Source organism: Hoplias malabaricus, chromosome 1, assembly GCF_029633855.1.
Source record: "Hoplias malabaricus isolate fHopMal1 chromosome 1, fHopMal1.hap1, whole genome shotgun sequence".
Taxonomy (NCBI): Eukaryota; Metazoa; Chordata; class Actinopteri; order Characiformes; family Erythrinidae; genus Hoplias; species Hoplias malabaricus.
The window spans coordinates 27,980,918-28,000,504 of record NC_089800.1 but is presented as its reverse complement, the minus strand read 5'-3'; the positions used below and the strand labels follow the sequence as shown (position 1 = coordinate 28,000,504).

General features: G+C 38.5%; 1 protein-coding gene and 1 long non-coding RNA gene across 2 annotated transcripts; one reads left to right on the top strand and one right to left on the bottom strand.

Annotated features, from left to right (window-relative positions):
- The first annotated feature begins 1,107 nt into the window (after positions 1-1,107).
- Positions 1,108-2,085, top strand: LOC136707458 (olfactory receptor 51I1-like). Its single transcript, XM_066681592.1, has one exon. It carries the CDS (start codon positions 1,108-1,110, stop codon positions 2,083-2,085), a length of 978 nt encoding a protein of 325 aa, XP_066537689.1.
- Positions 2,086-17,736: 15,651 nt separating this feature from the next.
- LOC136695706 (uncharacterized) lies at positions 17,737-18,189 on the bottom strand. The gene is made up of 3 exons (XR_010802336.1): positions 18,077-18,189; positions 17,960-17,995; positions 17,737-17,873 (listed from the first exon to the last, which is right to left on the bottom strand). It is a non-coding gene; the product is annotated as an uncharacterized lncRNA (long non-coding RNA).
- Between the last annotated feature and the right edge of the window lie 1,398 nt (positions 18,190-19,587).

The window sequence follows — 19,587 nt, the reverse complement described above, 5'->3', positions numbered from 1 at the left end:
GTTTCATCCACAAATGTGAAAGACATTTTTCTGAGATGTCTCTGTGTCAGGAGACTGAAGCTGATGGCAGGGTTAGGATGGCCAGTTGTGTCCTTAATGGTTCTCCATTTTTGGAGGAAAGTAGTTAAATGTTTCTTCTTGGATTTGTTTTATGTTTTTTTATTGTCACATGAAAATGTCAAAATGAACAATGTGAATTGAATTGGCCTACAGTCTACTACAGGTTAAAACGTATTATATATAATTATATACAAAGTAATTATATTTTTTAGCTATATATTTTGGTTAAATCCTGTTTTAAACATATAACCTGCAAAATATGTATTGTGGCAGTGCTGAGTATGGAAAGGCCTAAGGAAACCATGCAGGTATCACTGAGCCATCTTGTGGTTATGCATTTTTGAATTTCAGGGCTGTTTTGTTGGTTAATTAATGGGTTTTCTGTTGTTAGTGTGTACTTTATGGGTGGGGGTTTGTTTACATTTGTATGTGTGTGTGTGTGTGTGTGTGTGTGTGTGTGTGTGTGTGTGTTTGTGTGTGTATTGGACTAGGTGCTCCAAATGCCTATGGATTAAAATTGATTTGATCCCAAATGACATGGGATTTGTCAGCCATATATTTGTTTAATTTAGTTCAGAATATGAATAACAATACGGTTTTATTAATATTATTATTTTGTAATTGTAAATGGTTCCCACAGACCTGAACAACATACAAAGGTTAACAAGCACAGGCAGTGAATTATCCCAAATGACATGGAGTTTGTCCACTGTAAACTTGTTTAATTCAGTTGGGTACTGGAAAGGACTTGCCTCTAATATGACAGGTATAAAAATGCCATGCATGACTAACAGCAGCATATTTTCACATATTAACACAGATTAACATATATTCCTCTTTTAAACAGCTCATACTATGTCTGTGATTCTCCCTTAAAAACAAAAATGGTTATTTAGAGATTTCTGGACATATATGTTTACTGGGTAAGCAATTTACTTACTACTTAAAATAAGATTAAATATTTGTCCCTTGTCTGCTTTCTGCTTTAATTTTTTTTTCCCTTCCCCTTAACTTTAGGTCACCTGAAAATTGAAACAGAAGGAAATCATGGATTCTAATTTCTCCATATACACTACCTCTTTGACACTGGATCCCCTGGACATTCCTGCATCCCATATTTTTCTGACATTTTTAATAGGAACACTTACATATTGTGCCATCTTAGTTTTCAATTTGACTATAATTCTAACAATTATTTTCAACAGGAAGCTTCATAAGCCTATGTACATTCTATTATTTAACATGCCAGTCAATGATATAATGGGTTCTACAGCCATTTTCCCTCAGCTGGTATCTAGTATACTGTCACAAAATAGATACATCAGTTACTCTGCTTGTTTTGTGCAAGCTTTACTGGCCCATGTATATGGAGCTGGATCATTTCTTATTCTCACTGCTATGGCTTATGACAGATATATTGCCATTTGTTGTCCACTGAAATATAACACCTTGATGACTCCAAACAACTTGCTGAAAATAATCACTATAATGTGGACCATAGATTTTACTATGATTGGTTTACTACTTGCACTGAATTACCGCAAAAAGATTTGCAGCACCAAAATTGTGGACATTTTCTGCAATAATCCATCCTTGATGAAGCTTATATGTGAGGATATACAGCCAAATAACTATTATGGACTGTTTATAGTAGCTTTTTATACAGCTCTGCCTCTGCTGTTAGTGATATTCACATACATTCAAATTCTAATGACTGTTGTGATTAAAAGACAGTCTGATGCCAAAAGTAAGGCTATTCAGACCTGTGGTACACACCTAATTGTTTTCTTATGCTTAGAATTCTGTGCAGTCTGTGGCTTATTAGCACATAGATTTGAGGCAGCATCCCCAAACTTACGAAGGGCCACAGGGGCTTCTGTGATGATATTTCCTCCTATAGTTAATCCTCTAGTGTATGGACTGAAAACTAAAGAAATTCGACAGAGTATTATCTTATTTTTCTATAATAAAGTGTCCTTACAAAAACAGAATGACAAAATCAAACGGATTAAAAACCAACTGTAATAGGAAATGTGTTTGTTTGGCAGATTATTTCTGGCCAAGAGTCAAATGAACTATATATATATGTCTATATGTCTATATATATGTCTACTAGAAAGGGAAATTCATTCTGTCAAAAGACAAACTTGCATCTCCATACATGTAGATTTATTAGATCATTCAGTACAAAATAGTAGTGTTTAATTAACCCATTTAATCTCATATTTTTTTTTCCATTTATATAAATATCCAATTATAAATATCCAATTTATATGTCATTATTTACCTTTTGAAAAATCCCAATACTCTTTTTTACATTTTCAAGGAAAAATGGGTGAAACACATTTGTGACCGGTGGGATGATATGGTGCATATGCATTTGACATATTTGTCCTATGCAGTCATGTGTATTCTTGTATATTCTATCCTAGTTAATATCACATATCACAGATGTTTTTTCATTAGCAGACCCCAGTATTTCCACAAGACTGCTCTATTATGCTCTAGTGTGACTATATTACACATTGAAAAATCCTTTTGAATACTAAAAGCAAAGATAATAGAACATCAAACATCAGCATTGTTTCAACATGTGCAACATGTATTGAAACTTTCATGCAATAATTAATTCATTGTCTGTAAGTGCTTATCCAGTTCATGGTCATGGTATGTCTGGAGCCTACTCAGAATCACTGGGCATAAGTGGAGAGGGCACCAGTCCTTCGCAGTGTGACACACACTCACACATGCACTCACACACTCACACAAATGGACACTTTTAAGTCACCAATATGCCACCAAACGTCTGTTTTTGGACTGTGGTTGGAAACCATGTACATCAGTTCAGAATATGCATTTAACAGCCTGGACTTCAAATTACTTGTCTCCATCTCTTACTTCAAATCTTTTCCATTGTTATTACAATCACTGAGGACAGTATCTTATTAATTTTGAGAAATAACTGCAATTTTGCATGCTTATCTAGATCACTTGGATCACTTGCATATTTGCTGGAAATGCATATTTTTCAGGAACATATTTAGAATTACAAAAAAAAATAGGTCACTATTTTTAGGTCACTATTGTGACCAATGGGATTTTAAAAGCGTGATTACAGAGACTTGTTTCCGAATACTTTGTTTGTTTGATTGTTCGTACATTTTTTTAAAGTCTTTACTGAGCTTGACTCTCTAACAGAAACAACACTCCATAGTTAAGACGCAACATGACAGAAAGTCATCACTCCATGTTTTATGTTTGTTTTTTAAGATAGTATATGGGACAGCTGTGACCTAATATTTGGCGTATTTGGGGCAGCTGTAGCCTAATAGTTAAGAAGCATGCTTGGGATTGATAGTTTATTGGACAAGTCTACAATTTAAAATATTGCCCTCCCCTCTCAATCAGCAATTTAATGTGAGTTGGTGTAGAGGTTGGCACACTCATCCCCAACTGGTTACAGTCTGATTTTTTGGGGTAAGGATTTGACTGTACTATCATGTCAGACTATCATCTATCATCTGACAGTCACTATCATGCTGACACAATCAGGGAACAAAGAGTGGACCTTTAGCTGATTAGAGTTACCACAAGATAATCTTGACTGACATTTTTCGTTGCCATATTTACAGCTCTCTCAGCAAGCTACTTGTCTGGTGGATGGTGTGAGCTAGACATGCAGCACATGAAATCAAACTGCCTTCTTAAGTCCTGGAACTTTGTGCTAGAAAACTGATATTTCTCTTCCAGGGTCTCTCTAGGAATGGTGTAGCCATAAGGATTTCCTTTTGTTGTGTGCTTTTCAGTTCGCAACATACCTGACATTATTTTATGAGCTTACATATTTCGGTAACACTTTACAATACGGGTGCACAAATAAGCATATATTAATACGTCATGAATTATCTCTTCATAGTATATTAATACATACATTAATGCTTAATATATCAGGAACTAACAAAGGATATGCATTAATGACCACATTACTCATACATAAATCGCCATTAGCAAGGGTAAATATTAAGTATCAACATCTTGTTAATTCAATCTCTTAATTAACACTATGACTTGCCTTATTAATTAACACCCATTACATATTGGATGTATTTGGATACTGTGTGTTACATATCTTTGTGCATTGATGTAGGCAAAATTATAGGCAGGGACATTGCGATTAAGTGATTATTATGAGTTTATTACAAGTTTTGTAATTACTTATATAAAGTCACTTGACTTTAGGGTTGTTATTGGCCACAATAATTAATTAAATAATTAGATTAACCCACAAAGTGTTAATTAATAAGGCAAGTCATAGTGTTAATTAAGAGATTGAATTAACAAGATGTTGATACTTAATGTTTACCCTTGCTAATGGCGATTTGTGTATGAGTAATGTGGTCATTAATGCATATCCTTTGTTAGTTCCTGATATATTAAGCATTAATGTATGTATTAATATACTATGAGGAGATCATTCATGACGTATTAATATATGCTTAAGTAGTATATATCCTACACCTTCTGTCAAACACCTCTGTGAATGATTTATGACCCCTTGATTTATGACCCCTGATTTATGACCCAGGTGACAGGTCAGTACAGGATGTCCTTATATGGGCTTCCCCTCACACCTACACCCCACCCCCTGACACCCTCACACCCCCCCAACATGTTTGGGGTGGGTTGTGCTTGCATGTGTTATTTAAAATGACCCTGGTGGATTTCTATGGCTAAACGCTTTTTAAAATGTCTACAGTGTGTGTAAATCAGTCTCTTTTAAGAGAATCTACAGTTACACCAACTATTAGTTCTGAAACCAACGTTGCTTTTGCGCCAAGGAAGAAACGGCGTGGTAAAGCGTTTGGTAGCAGCCCTCGCGAATATTTTAGGGGTGTTAAAATTAACCTGTTTGATTCTCGGGCTTATGACGTTTGTGGGATGGTCAAAAGTGGATCAACGCCTTCCAGTGATGTCTGTTAAAAGAAACATAAGCCGACACTGAAACCACACGAAGTCAAGACACGAACAACACGCAAGCCATCATGTTTGAGGACATTCTTCCAGCAGACCATCCCGACACCCGTGGACCTATGTGGTGTGAAAATTATCGACTGTCGGACATTGAATATACGCCGATTGACACGGGTCATGGGGTTGTAAACTACAGCTATGGTGAATCGACGGCGGTTGCCAAAGCGGTATCAGACAACAGTTTGTTGGGTCAATATGGTGATGATCTCAGTTGTGTGGACATTGCGAACCCACATGTTTTTCGACAAGACCCGTTGGATGATTTGGCAACGTTGATGGCTAGACAACTGACAATCGCTGAAGCTCCTGAAGACAACGATATATCTGCTCCGATTGATGTGGTGGACGGGCAAGTAAGCTCTACGGCGCTAAAACTGATAAAGTCCACTGTCGTTGTAATCCTACAACACATCATAAACAACAAGCTGAAGGAAACATGTCTTGGTTGTGAAGTGGATCACCCTAGTCAACTTCGACATTCGTGTCTGTTTGAACCTGATATCTTCTTTTTTGAAAAATACTATAAAGATATAACAAGGACATTGTTCACGCCCGCCTTAAAACATGCCATAGCTGGGCTTCTAAAGTGTTTTGGAATAGAACTACCCCTTCTAAAAATTCAAGGATGTGTTGAAACAGTCGTCTGTGAATTACAATGCGAGCCGTACATTGTGGAAAAGCTGCAGGAACTAAGAGAAAGTCTGATTGTTCAAACCTCTGAACAGTTTGTCAGCGATGCCGTTGACTGTTGGGAAGGTGATTCAAAGACTTGCAGAGCTGTTTAAGTGAAAATGGGGATAGTTTGCGGACACCAAAGTCTGTCAAAGCGTGTGCTGAAACACCGTGTGAACTGCGAATTGACACGTTTGTTGTATAAATGTATTGACGATAGTGTGGATGATTTTACACTCATTAATAGTGTGTATGATGTCAATGTTAAACGTTTACAAAATTTCAAGAACCAAATGAATATTGTTAAATCAACATCGCATGATTGGTGTCATTTGACACAGTTATGTATAGATTCTGACGAAACAACCCTTGTGACTATTAGTAAATTACTGTCTCTCATGCCTAAGAGTGAAAATGTGGTAAAAATTGGTTATGTGCTTTGTCTATGTACATATATAATAGACATTTGTGTGATAAAACTTTCAACAAAGAAACCAATTGATGTTTGTAAAGTGATTGAAACATTTGTTGAATATCTAGTTGAGAAAAATGTAGATGTGTGTGCAAACTTTTTAGATTTCATCGATGCATTGTGAATAAAACAGTCAAACAAACAAATCTGGGGTCATTATTTTCAACAATGTCATCTATCGACACATCAAATCTTATGAGAACGGTATATTACACGCCGTCTAATTCTGGTTCATTAGGCGGTAAAAATCGTTTGAAACGGGGTGTTTTAGAGAATACAGGTTTGTGTCTGTCTGATCAACAGGTTTCAGACTGGTTATCTGGAGAGGATGCATACACACTCCACAAACCCATACGACATAATTACAAAAGAAACCGGGTTATAGTATATGGCATTGACGCTCAATTCCAAGCTGATCTTGTTGATATGAGTGCGTATTCTAGGGAAAATGACGGATATAAATATATGTTGACATGTATTGACGTGTTCAGCAAATATGCGTGGGCTCGACTGTTAAAAAATAAGTCTGGTATAGAAGTCTCAAAGGCATTTGCGAACATATTAGAAGAAGGCAGAGTTCCTCAAAAGTTACAGACTGACAGGGGTAAAGAGTTTTTCAACAAACATTTTCAAAATTTAGTATCAAAAAACAAAATCACACATTTTGCTACAGGTAGTGAGCTAAAAGCCAGTGTCATAGAGCGGTTTAATAGAACGCTAAAAAGTTGTATGTGGCGTTATCTAACAGCTGTAAACTCCAAAAGGTACATTGATGTTTTACAAGATATTATGAGCGGTTACAATAATAGTTACCACCGTAGTATCAAAACCAAGCCAGCTGATGTGACGAAAGAAAACGAATCTAGCGTGTTTAAAACGCTGTATGGTGTGAGAAACAAATTAGACAAGAAAACCATATTTAAGTAAAAGACTGGTGACGTTGTGCGTATTTCTAAAGTCAGGGGTCCGTTTACAAAGGGGTATGAGGAGAACTATACACAGGAGTTTTTCACTATATCAGAATGTATCCAACGACAACCACCCGTTTATAAATTGAAAGATTATGACGGTGACATTATACACGGCCGTTTCTATGAAGAAGAGTTGCAAAAAATACGCATGTCTACAGAAAAAGCATTCAAAGTTGAAAAGATTTTGGATAAAAAAAAACAGGGTAAAAAAACAATGGTTTTAGTGAAATGGTTAGGTTGGCCGTCAAAATTTAACAGCTGGGTTCCTGAAAATGATGTTGTGGACATACAAAGGCCTTAAAAGGTGTTGTACTTTGTGAACTAGTTCATTTACATCAAAGGACAAATATGGGGGACAATGGTTTTTGCGTCACACTGCCGAGCAATTCGTCTATGTCGGTATACCCCGATAATCAAATTTCTAATTATAGAACAAAACTAGCGAAACCAATCGATCTAAAAGGTGACTGGGAAGTAGGGGTGATAGAGTTTCAATACCCACGAACGTGGACAACCTTTTGTGAGCTAGATGCCACATTTAGCGTAATTGATAAAAAATCTGGCAAAACAACACAAATAACACTACCTACAGGGTATTATAACCATATACCGGCATTAGTTGCTGAGATTAATATCCATCTAGCAGACCATTCAATAGGTCTTGTTTATGACCAAATAAGTCACAGGTTATTTATTAAGACGTTATCTGATATCGGTTTGATATTTAATGGTAAACTAGCCATCATCTTGGGTTTTAAACCGGGTGTGATACTAGAGTGTGTAGTTAAAACAAATGACCCGGATGTCGTACAAAAAGAGTACGCGCCACACCCTGTCGACATCTATGGTGGTTTCTACTCAATGTTTGTTTACACAGACATTGTTGATTACCAATTAATTGGTGACAGTTTTGTACCTCTGTTAAGATGTGTACATATATCAGGGAACAACCATGATATTGTCACAGTTAGATACAGTAAGCCACACTACGTGTCGACAACAAAATCACAGATAAACGATATCGCTATAGAAGTGAAAACCGATCAGAACCAGCACGTAAATTTTTCTTATGGGAAAGTGGTTGTAAAGCTACACTTTAGACCTGTAAAACAAGGAATTAGGTTTTGAAAATGGAATCTTTCAACAGACAGGCCATGGATCCTGAACGTTACGTTTCTTACTATCAAAGTCAGGCCGGAGGCCACATGCCCGGCTATACAGGTAGCCCAACAATGTATGGTGCGGGATTTGGTGGGATTTTTAGAAATTTATTCAGAATGGCTATACCGTTGTTCAAGAAGGGTTTTAATATAGCCAAACCACATCTAAAAACAGCTGCTAAAAACATTGTAAGTGATGTTGTCAGTAACGGTCTGACGCGTATGATGGCACACAATCAAGTCCTGCTAAGAAAACCAAGCTTGAGATGAAAAAACACATAGTGTCAAAAAGAAAGCGTAAGGGGAAGCAGACAACAACCTCGACCTGTAGGAAACCTATTAAAACCATTTTCTGATCATGGCTCTACTTCATCGCATGTCTGAGGAGTGTATTAAATCAGAACTGGACTTGTTTACAGTACCTTTAACACAAACCGCTATTGAGAAAAACACTTATGTCGAAATTCTGCCGCTGTCAGCAATATCCGACACTGCCCCACTGGAGTTTTTCATAGCCGGCCATGGTGAAGATTATATGGATCTAAATAACACACTATTATACCTTCGTCTTAAAATCACAAAACCTGACGGAAGCGACATTGATGACGGAGCCGCTGTGGGGTTGATAAACTATCCTGGAGCCACAATATTTTCACAGGTCGACGTGTCCCTAGGAGACAGGCTGGTATCACAGAGTTCAAGTACCTACCCATACCGTAGCATGATAGAATGTCTTGCCAACTATGGTCGGGACACCCTGGAAACTGTCTTCTCTGCAGGCCTCTTTTATCTGGACACTGCAGGGCATATGGATGAAACAAACCCCGCAAGGAACAATCGCGGTTTGGCAAAGAGGGCCGCATTTACAAACGCTAGTAATGTGGTAGAACTGCTGACCCCGATTCATAGCGACATATTTTTTCAGGAGAAATTGATGCTTAACGGTGTTGATATAAAAATTTGCATGACACGTAATAAGGATGATTTCTGTCTAATGCGGCATGACGCGTTAGCATACAAAGTGAATATTCTCTCTGCATCGTTATTTGTCAAAAAAGTATCTGTGTCACCAGCTGTAAGGTTGGGTCATGCCCAGACATTGTTGTCAACAACGGCTAAATACCCCATTGACAGAGTGTGTCTAAAAAATTTTTCCATACCCGCTGGAACACGTGTTTCTAACCAAGAAAATTTGTTCTTGGGGACTCTACCCAAGTCTATGATAATAGCCATGGTTGATAATGATGCATTCACAGGCGCGTATAATAAAAACCCCTTCGCGTTTAAACATTACAACTTGGAGTTTCTTGCGGTCTATTTAGACGGCCAACAATTTCCAGCCAAACCACACCAATCCGATTTCCACACTGGTTCCGCCATGCGCGAATTCTTCCAGTTAGCGCTTGCATCTGGAAGACATCTGAAAAACCAGGCATTGCCAATTGATAGGCAGGATTTCCTACAGGGCTACACTCTGTATGCGTTTAACCTCACACCTGATGAAGAATGCGGTCAACACGTGTCTTTGGACAAATCAGGTAATATTAGACTGGAGGTCCGTTTCAGACAGCCGCTCCCGCATACTGTAAATTTGGTTGTGTATGCTGTTTTTGACAGCATCATTGAAATCTCTAACCGAAGACAAGTTTTAGTGGATTATTACTAATGAATACGTTGGAGCTGTCTGCTGTAATGGACAAAGTGGCTGTTAACACACATTTTCTCGGTGTGTTAGCATGTGACCAATTACCAACAAATGGTATATGGAAATTACCTGTGACGGCTATTGTCAATACACACTCATCTGATCTTCCTGGCGAACATTGGCTTGCTATCTACATAAGTGAAGACCGTGTCGGGTGTTTTTTTGACAGTTTTGGAAATGCACCTACCTATGACAAGTTCCCTAAAATTATTAGTGATTTCCTTAAAACAACATGCACGACTTTGAGGTATTCTACCAGACAAGTTCAAGATTTTACATCAACTACATGCGGTCAACATTGTGTGTTTTTTCTATACCACATGGTTAGACTGTGTAATTATGAAGAAGTGATGTCAAAATATGGTTTTAATTTAACTAAAAATGACAATATGGTTTCAGCCTTTGTGAAACATTTGTATCCGTGTGTTTGTAAGAACAGGTCGTTTATTTGTATACAACATGTTCAAAAAGGAGAGATGTTTATTGTATAACCCTGTGTAGTGTAAAGCTGACGAATAAAAACACTGATTTTCAAAAAAGATTTTCAACTCTGGTTCGTTTATTTACAAATATACATGTAACAATAATAAAACAACAAATGACAGTTTTCAAACAATGTGAAAAATATTCAAAACAATCAATTAAACAACACAATCACACACACATCAAATAAAATAAAAATAAAATATATAACAATTAGAAGTTTAACCAAACACTTCTGTCTAAAACGGGGGAGTGAAATCTGGGGTGTTCAACACTCTTAACAGGCGATTGCAAAGTGTCTTTCACTGGTGTAGCATAATCAGCAGACTTTTTATTTTTTAACAAATTAATTTTTTGTCTGACAAACTTATTTGGTATGGTAGAAAGAGGGATGTTTAAAACAGCAAAAGCCTCTAGAAACTCGCTCCACCCCTGAGGTCTACGATCATCGCTAACACGGTGTGCGGCGGTGATGCTTTTCACCAAGTCCAGAATATGTGACCCTGGGATCGTACGTCCATTTAAGACAAATTCTCCTAATTCATTCCAGGAAGACACATCTTTTGATTTAGACATTGTATCTAAAACATACTGAACATTCTGTCTGCTTCGCGAAGATACATTTCTAAGAACATCATCGAGTATGGAATGTTTGTTACCAGTCTGATCGACAACATTTATTTCCTTATTAACAGTATCCGCATGCGGCAATGACAATGTTAAAGTATTGGTCTCCATATCACCATGTTTAGCGATGGTTAAATATCTCTGTAACACGGATGTATAAAGTTTGGCCTTCTCGTGGGGGTCGAGATCCCTCCTGGCCAAAATATCTCTGATCGACACGTCCAAATCATTTTCTACAATTTGTCGGACAGCGCCCCGACTGTTATCACTCTTTAACTTATCCAACTGGTGCTGAGGTACCAAAAATAATTTTTCAGCATACTCCATGCCTTCAGTTTATCTCCCCGCTATCAAGCTTGCTATAAATGGTAAAGCAACGCTTAACAATGGTAAAAGAAAGCCGCCTTTCTGATTAATTATTTTCTTTTTCCGTGAAACACCAACCTTTTTATCAGCGATAAATTTAATTTCAGACTTCTTCTTCTTTAACTCACGATATTGTGTTGATGTGAGAGGTACAGTGCCATTAAGAACATTAAGGGCAACCTCACACAGAGTTAAGATAAGTTCATTAGACGCCGTTTGTAAAATAACACGTCTCTGTGCTGGTGTGGCTTTAAATAAAAGTTTAAGAAGCGGCAGGTTTCTATATAGTCTGTCCGACATGCTGATCTATCTGCGTATTTTCGGAATGTAAACAACAGGCGTGTTTGAAAGCAGATCTGTTCTGAGACGAAAGTTTTCAGGAGTCTTAGCTTTATAATCAATTAAAAGGTGACCGAACGGCTTGCTAACAGCATTTTGAAAACATTCCATGAAAAATTTGGTGTTGCCGGGGTACATCTGTCTACCTAATACACAAACCTGATTGTTGTCTCTTGGATTTTTAAATAATATGAGATAGTTTGTATTCAAACTAATTGTCCTACTAGACTTTCCTTGAAAAAACAAATTTTGCATTAAGTAAATGGCGCTTAAATTTCTGTGATGTACATACTGTGTAAACACCTTTTCCACTTCGGCATTATTGCTGGCAACATCATCAATTATTAACAAATTATTTCTGTTAAGCGGTAAAAGTGTGTCGTCACATAGCGACGTTGGTATCCCTTGAACAAAAATAATATTTCTTATCTTTAACATTTCATCATAAAGGGGTTGCCAGCAGTCATAAATGTATACTATATTTTCTATTTTATTTGAAATCAACTCATCAGAACGCTCAATTAACTGTTTTACAAAAAAAGTTTTTCCGGAATTTGATGGTCCGCTTATTACACACGAAAATGGGTGTTGTAATCTAAAATCAAACCCGTCAACATCTATCACACCTCGACCGTCTTTAGTACCCATAAGGAAGTGTTGAAAAATCAGGCAACAGGACACGTTTGTTGTACACAACTTTAAACCGCTTCACTACTGATTTGTTTTTCAGCGTGAGGTTCTTTTTATTTCTCACAATGCCGTCAGCGCGAGCAAGTATGTGTCGGCTAGTATCGCGATTCGTCACATAATTATCAACAAGGTCAATAAGTGTGTCGAGTCTAATAACTTTTGAGTTTTCAGAATTTAGCGTAATGCCCTTTGCTTTCATGCATGTTTTACCGCCAGCTGTAAGATAACCGTACGTCTTAGGACCTCCCGAGCAGAACTCTGTAATGTAATCACCACCACCAATCTCGTCTGTCAAATCGCCTAAATAAGGCCCCAGAGGGGGTTCCCAATCACCTTCACGAGAAACAAAAATAACACTGTCAGTGTCGCTATACAACAATCTGTCTCCCAATTTATCCATTATATTATACAATTCTAAACGAGCGTGCGCTGTTGTAAATGCGCCGAGGAATACATTAATATCACGTGTTGGACAGCTGTCTCCAGCCGAATAGCACCACTGAATCAATGCTGCGGTGTCGGACACAAATGAAAAGTGTTTAACCTCATAGCCGTCACCAAAGATGTGTTGTGAAAACTGTTCAGGGTCCGTTAACACTTCAGACACGGGCAGGTTTTCCCTCATTGAAAAACGGCCCCACAAGCTGTTTAACAACAATTTGTTAATAGAGCGACGCGCCTGGTTAAGGCATATCTTGTCAGGATTCAGTTGGATATTTTCCTTTTCAAAATAATCCCTGATGTATTCGTCCCTCTCTTCCTCTGTGACAGCATGTGCTGGATAACCACTGGCCTCCTGCTTGTACTGTAAAAACGTCTTTACATACTCGCAGAACAATGTCTCTGAACTGTCTGGGAAATGCCAAACTTCATGGATTTTTGCAACTACATACCCTTTCTCAACAGCCTTCACTAGTTCAATACTGACCCATGACCCCGTTATAGATCTCTCTTCATCACTATGCATACACGAACGCAACTGGTTTTCGTGCTCGGCACATGTGCGGCACATGTGCGGCACAGAGGGAACATTAACTTTCCATTACAACAGTATGGTAAAACAGGGTGGAGGAGTTTTCTTGGCGGATATACTGTTGCCTTGACTAGACCATAGTAATCCTCAAGAGGTTGAAAGTCTTTGAAAAATATTTGGGGGTGCCCTACTGGGTATTTCTTCCGGGCCTGGCAGAATGGGTACAAGCTGGTGAAGTCCAAATATCTAATCTTCTCACCCTCCTTTGCTTTGTAATACAAATTATACGCATTTGTTCGACCACCAAAAAGTGCGTCTCTTGGTTTGAGCCTTTCAGGAGCTGTGTAATTAGAAATGAACGTGGCAACATCCAAATCATCCCTCTTAGCAGATGCCCACTGACATTCCCACATCACTTCAACTTCTAGACCATATGCACGAACAAGCGTCTCCACCTTGGTATCAAACCGCATTCGCAAATCTCCATACAAGACCTTTGACATAGGATGGCACTGGTTCGGGTTGTAACGACATTCATGACCATGATGCATGCAACCATTAAATTCTAAAGCTTTCTAAAGCTTTTCGCACACCATCTTTTTCATAATAACCATCCACATAATATGCGCCAAACTTCATTTCCCCGTGAGTTAAAGCGTGGTGCACATCAACATCTCTTACATGCTTAACATACTCAAGCCATTCAATAGAGACGTTAGAGAATGTCTTGTGCTGGTTAATGTATGCGTTGTTGTGTGTCAGCGCCAGCGTGTCTTTTGGTAGAAAATGTGTTTTGTATACTGCCATACAACATGATGCTAATGTCGTATAATTAAACGGGTCTAGCTTTGTGCACTGAATGAATTCTTCGTGATACTTGATACATGCTTCGCGCAGTAAAACAACGTCGTTCCTGCCGTAAACATACAACTCCTTTTGGAAGTCAAAAACACCGTTTGAGACTGTGTCGTACCATTCGTCAAACTCTTTTTTGCCTTTGTCGTTCATAGTGTCATAACCATAAAAACCCTTTTCAGGGTATGGCCCCACATAGTTCTCATTTTGTTTTAAATTGAATTTGTGTGGGAAATGTCCTTTCTCGGAGCATGTTAGATTTAAGGCTGATGTTGTTTTAGCCAAACGCATTGGAATGAATGAATATGAGTCTATGTAACGTTGTTTGTATGTTTCATCATACATGGAGATCAATCTACACCCCATCATGGTGATTTTGACAGCGACACCCACACTAGAAAAATATTCCAATAATAGAAAATTGTCAAAACCGGCCGCATTGTGTGCTAACCATGTGTACCCTTGATATTTGAGCTGTCTAAACTTTCTCATAAGCCTTTCTATGCAGTCAGACCCTTCTGCAGTGAATTCTGTACCATCATATGTAATAGCGCAGACAAAATTAGCTTCATGCTTTCCATTTTCAAAGCGTGTCTCAAAGTCGAAAAAGATGTAGGAATTACTGGGTTCTTTTATTTTGATCGGCTGTATGTAACATTCATGTGTGGTGTCCGATATTAAATCTTCACCACAATGAACACAACGACCCGACACACACTTGTGGGGTTTTGGTTTTATTAAACTTACGTGATAACGATGGCCACATTTTTTGCAATACTTAGTTAGATTGCATGAGGATGCTATCACCCCTGTAATAGACTGTTGTTTTTGTTTCTTATGCTGCTCATAGCAATAGACAGACTTGCAGTAACGCGAACAGTCATCACAATATTTCACACGCCTGGGGTGTTTGTGACACATCGCATCTTGACACACATCGCAACTATATTTACAGCTATGATCTCTGGCGTTAGTGTAGCCCGTATAACAAAACGTGCAAACATGCGGCACCCCCATGAACGCTTTCAAATTTTTTACCAAATAATAATGACCGTCATGGAGGTACAGAAACGCAGTCTTGGTATGTGGTTTGTCTTTGGTTTGGTACTTTTCTAATTTACCCGAACGACTCTTGTGGAACACAACTATTTTAATACCATACTTATATTCAAAATGACCAATATCATTAAAACCTACTCTATGGTCACGTGTGTAGCCAATGTTTATCTGTATCTGTTCGGCTATAGGTTCTAATGTGTTATGTGGTACATGCGGATTCAGAAAAAGAGCAATGCAGATTGCAAAACACAGATTGTTTGAGATGTTTGTTGGGCAGAAAAGATTCAGTCTGTTCCTTTTGATCACCTGATCGTGTGCTAGGTCACGCACCTTACGACGAACACCACCATTTTTACCCACGACTATCGAGACAGTCAGAGCCAAACTCTCATCCGTTTTAATACTGTTATTGCTCTGCATAACCCTTTCAATAGCATCTGAAAATCTGTCCACACTGTAACCGTCCCTTGAAGACAACACCGTGTTTACATCAGATGTTAAACTACTACCTCTTAGGGTGATGTCGATAACACCGCCATCACCAGCCAAGACCCTGGAGAATGACACAATTTCTGACAACACATCGTGTATATAGGACGTGTATGAAGCTATGTCTGTGGATGGCGCGTCATGTAAATTCAGCATCCGGTGAAGCACAACGCTGTTAAACCGATTCCTAGACACTATGGTATAATCGTCTACAACACCACCATTTCTCACCAATTCTGCTATATGACCGTCAGATAAACCAAAGTTAGGAGCTGTTGGGTCAAATGCTGAATGTCCAGGTGTTGTCACACCGCTACCTGTTTGTTCATTGTTTATGTGTTGTGTATTATTTTGAATATCATTTTCTAGGTCTGCTATAGCCATGTCACATTCTTCGATAAGACAGTGTAGTTTTTCACTTGGAGACAACCGCCCCCAAGCATCATATGTTGCGTCATCACATGCAAAATCTGTTGATTGTTCGCCACTACTATCATATCTACAACGCTTAACCGGTTGTGTATGTGATGCTTGTCTTGTGTTTGTTAACCATTCGTCCAGTGTAATTTGTAATAAGCCATGTGCGTTACTGTTATCGCTGTCTTGTATGTCTACTTCTTGCTGGTTGCTAAGCGATTCAATACCCATATCATATTCGTCCATAAGACAAAGCATTTTTTCACTCGGAGACAACTGTTTCCACGCTTCATATATTGGGTCATCACGCGCAATATCTGTAGATGCCATGACTGTTTAGACCTATTTGGTTTTCGATACACAAATTGTTGGTTTTTAAATGTCAATGGTTTAAAATAATGCTATTACTTTTGAATGTACGTTAATGATTTGATTTATTTAACACATACTTGAAAAAAAAAACCCACAGTATATTATTAACACAATAATAATAATAATAACAATTATAATATTAACTATTATCATCTACAAGACGGTCCTGCAACAGGGTTCCGTGTTGATTTTTTTAACTGCAAAAGTCTGTTTAATTTATACAACAATTCTAACGCTGTTTCACTGTGCGCAACCTGTTTCTTACACAAACCATGAATATCCTTAACTAAATTGACATTAGCTGTTTGTTCTTTACACAAGGCTTCAATACATTCAAACTGTTTCTGAATAATATTGTCACGCCTGCGGTTTAAAGCAGCCTGCCTACGCTGTTCAATAGAGATTTTAGCGATCTCCTGTGACATCTGTCTCATCAACGTTATAAGCTCAACAGGGTTGTTAGCACAATTAGAACCCCCCACCTGGTTTTGTTGTTGTTGTTGTTGTTGTTGTTGTTGTTCGTGATCTTGATTGGATTTTATTTCATCCGTAACAGAGTCCCCATGTTCGATCAGAGCATCATTTAACACATCATTCGGCACAACAGCAGCACCGTTGTCCTCCTTTACTGTAAAGCTGTTATCATTCCATATTTTAAATAACTCATCAGACCATCCAGCGGCGCACAGACCAGGATCAACACAGTCCTCATACACCGACAGATCGAAAATGTCCAAATCTATGAACAGATAAAATAATGAAACACTCGTTAACACACAAACCTCATGTTATAAATAATACAAATAATATTTAATTGTGTTTTTATTACCGTTTGTTTTGTGGATATCGTCCAATCTAAGACGTTTACCACTACTTGAGCGCGATGTTTGAGCACCACCAGATCCAAAACTACCACGTTTTCCTTGTGGAACAGGCACCCTGATGTCCCTTGGGACGCTTTGTTTGGATCGGGTAGGACTGCTTGTTAAACACGGCGTAAATGTTTGCGGCGCTTGGTCGTTGTTGGCGTACGTAGCATCCAATGGTTCAACAACAGCAGAGGTGCCGGGAACAACTTCAAACCCTGGCGGTGTTAAGAGATTTGTTTCTTCAACCAAACGTGTCAACCCTACTACAGAGAACATATAAATTACACACTATTGCGACACACAATCAAAATATAACACCATGAGTTATAAGATGTATCAGACAACCTACCAAGAGGATTTAAATACCCCGTAGCATCCACAGTTTCTGAAGAAATGAAAAAATAATCTCATGAATAACAACTAAAATCAAAAAAGACACATAAAATAATAAAGAGCAGAGTCATACCTTCACAAAGTTGTGATAAACCTTCAATGCTCCTAATGGCACGGATGGTTTCTAACTCAGATGTACCTAGACAAGATAAACCCTGTTAAGTGGGTAAGAAAATATTATATCACCGAAATTCTGACAAAAAATTAGGTAGAAATCTGTAGTTTAACACTTACCGAAAATGTAGGACTCCATTGCGACTTCCAAATAGTGTCGGTATAGGCTTTCTCACAAACACAGGATTCAAGCTAACTATATATACATGGGGCTGTGGGTGTGTCAGGGGTGTGGTGTGGGTGTGAGGGGGAACCCATATAAGGGCATCCTGTACTGACCTGTCAGTCATAAGTCCGAGAATCAAACTGGTTAATTTTAACACCCCTAAAATATTCGCGAGGGCTGCTACCAAATGCTTTACCACGCCGTTTCTTCCTTGGCGCAAAAGCAACGTTGGTTTCAGAACTAATAGTTGGTGTAACTGTAGATTCTCTTAAAAGAGACTGATTTACACACACTGTAGACATTTTAAAAAGCGTTTAGCCATAGAAATCCACCAGGGTCATTTTAAATAACACATGCAAGCACAACCCACCCCAAACATGTTGGGGGGGTGTGAGGGTGTCAGGGGGTGGGGTGTAGGTGTGAGGGGAAGCCCATATAAGGACATCCTGTACTGACCTGTCACCTGGGTCATAAATCAGGGGTCATAAATCAAGGGGTCATAAATCATTCACAGAGGTGTTTGACAGAAGGTGTAGGATATATACTACTTGCTTATTTGTGCACCCGTATTGTAAAGTGTTACCCATATTTCTATACCTAGTCCAGGCCACCACACTGATGGGCTTGGTCTTTCTTTACATTTCACCAAGCCCTGATGTGCTTCATAAATTTTCTGAAAAATCTCAACTGCCATTGACCACAGCACAACAATCCTGCTGTGCCTATGACCAGACCATCATGTTCAAATAGCAGATTTCACGTGAATGTAGTCTCATGCTGACACGGGAACTTTACTAGAGTGATGAGGCCATCCTGACTTTATTAGTTTCATGACAGAGAACTGTTCTGCATCAGCAGTTGTCAGTGGTCTGAGTTGGTTAATTTTGCTGGTGGACGCAGAAATTCCCTCTACCACATTAGTAACATAACAGGATATTTCACTGTGTATATCAGTCTCAGTGCATGGACTGGCCAGTGGGCAATAATTAGACATTTCCCAAGATACTCTACAACAAGACTAAAACTCATGAGTCTCATGTGAAGGCACTGATAGTGTAAAGGCACGATTACCAAGCTACAGCTGTGAATGAGACTAAATAGCGTCTTGTGCATTGATACTAGCTCAAAATTCTCAAGCCCACTGTGGTATCTGTGAATCTTTTACCATGCCCACAAGTCTGCTAATCTTTCTTTATTGATATGGCAGTTTTCCAAACTTGGTAATTTACTGTTCTAAAGGACACAACTCGTCATCCTAACCCTGCCGTCAGCTTCAGAAAAATGTCTTTCACATTTGTGGATGA

Bases quoted from the DNA above. Each gene is read 5' to 3' on its own strand.
- LOC136707458 (XM_066681592.1), top strand. From the start codon at position 1,108: ATGGATTCTAATTTCTCCATATACACTACCTCTTTGACACTGGATCCC.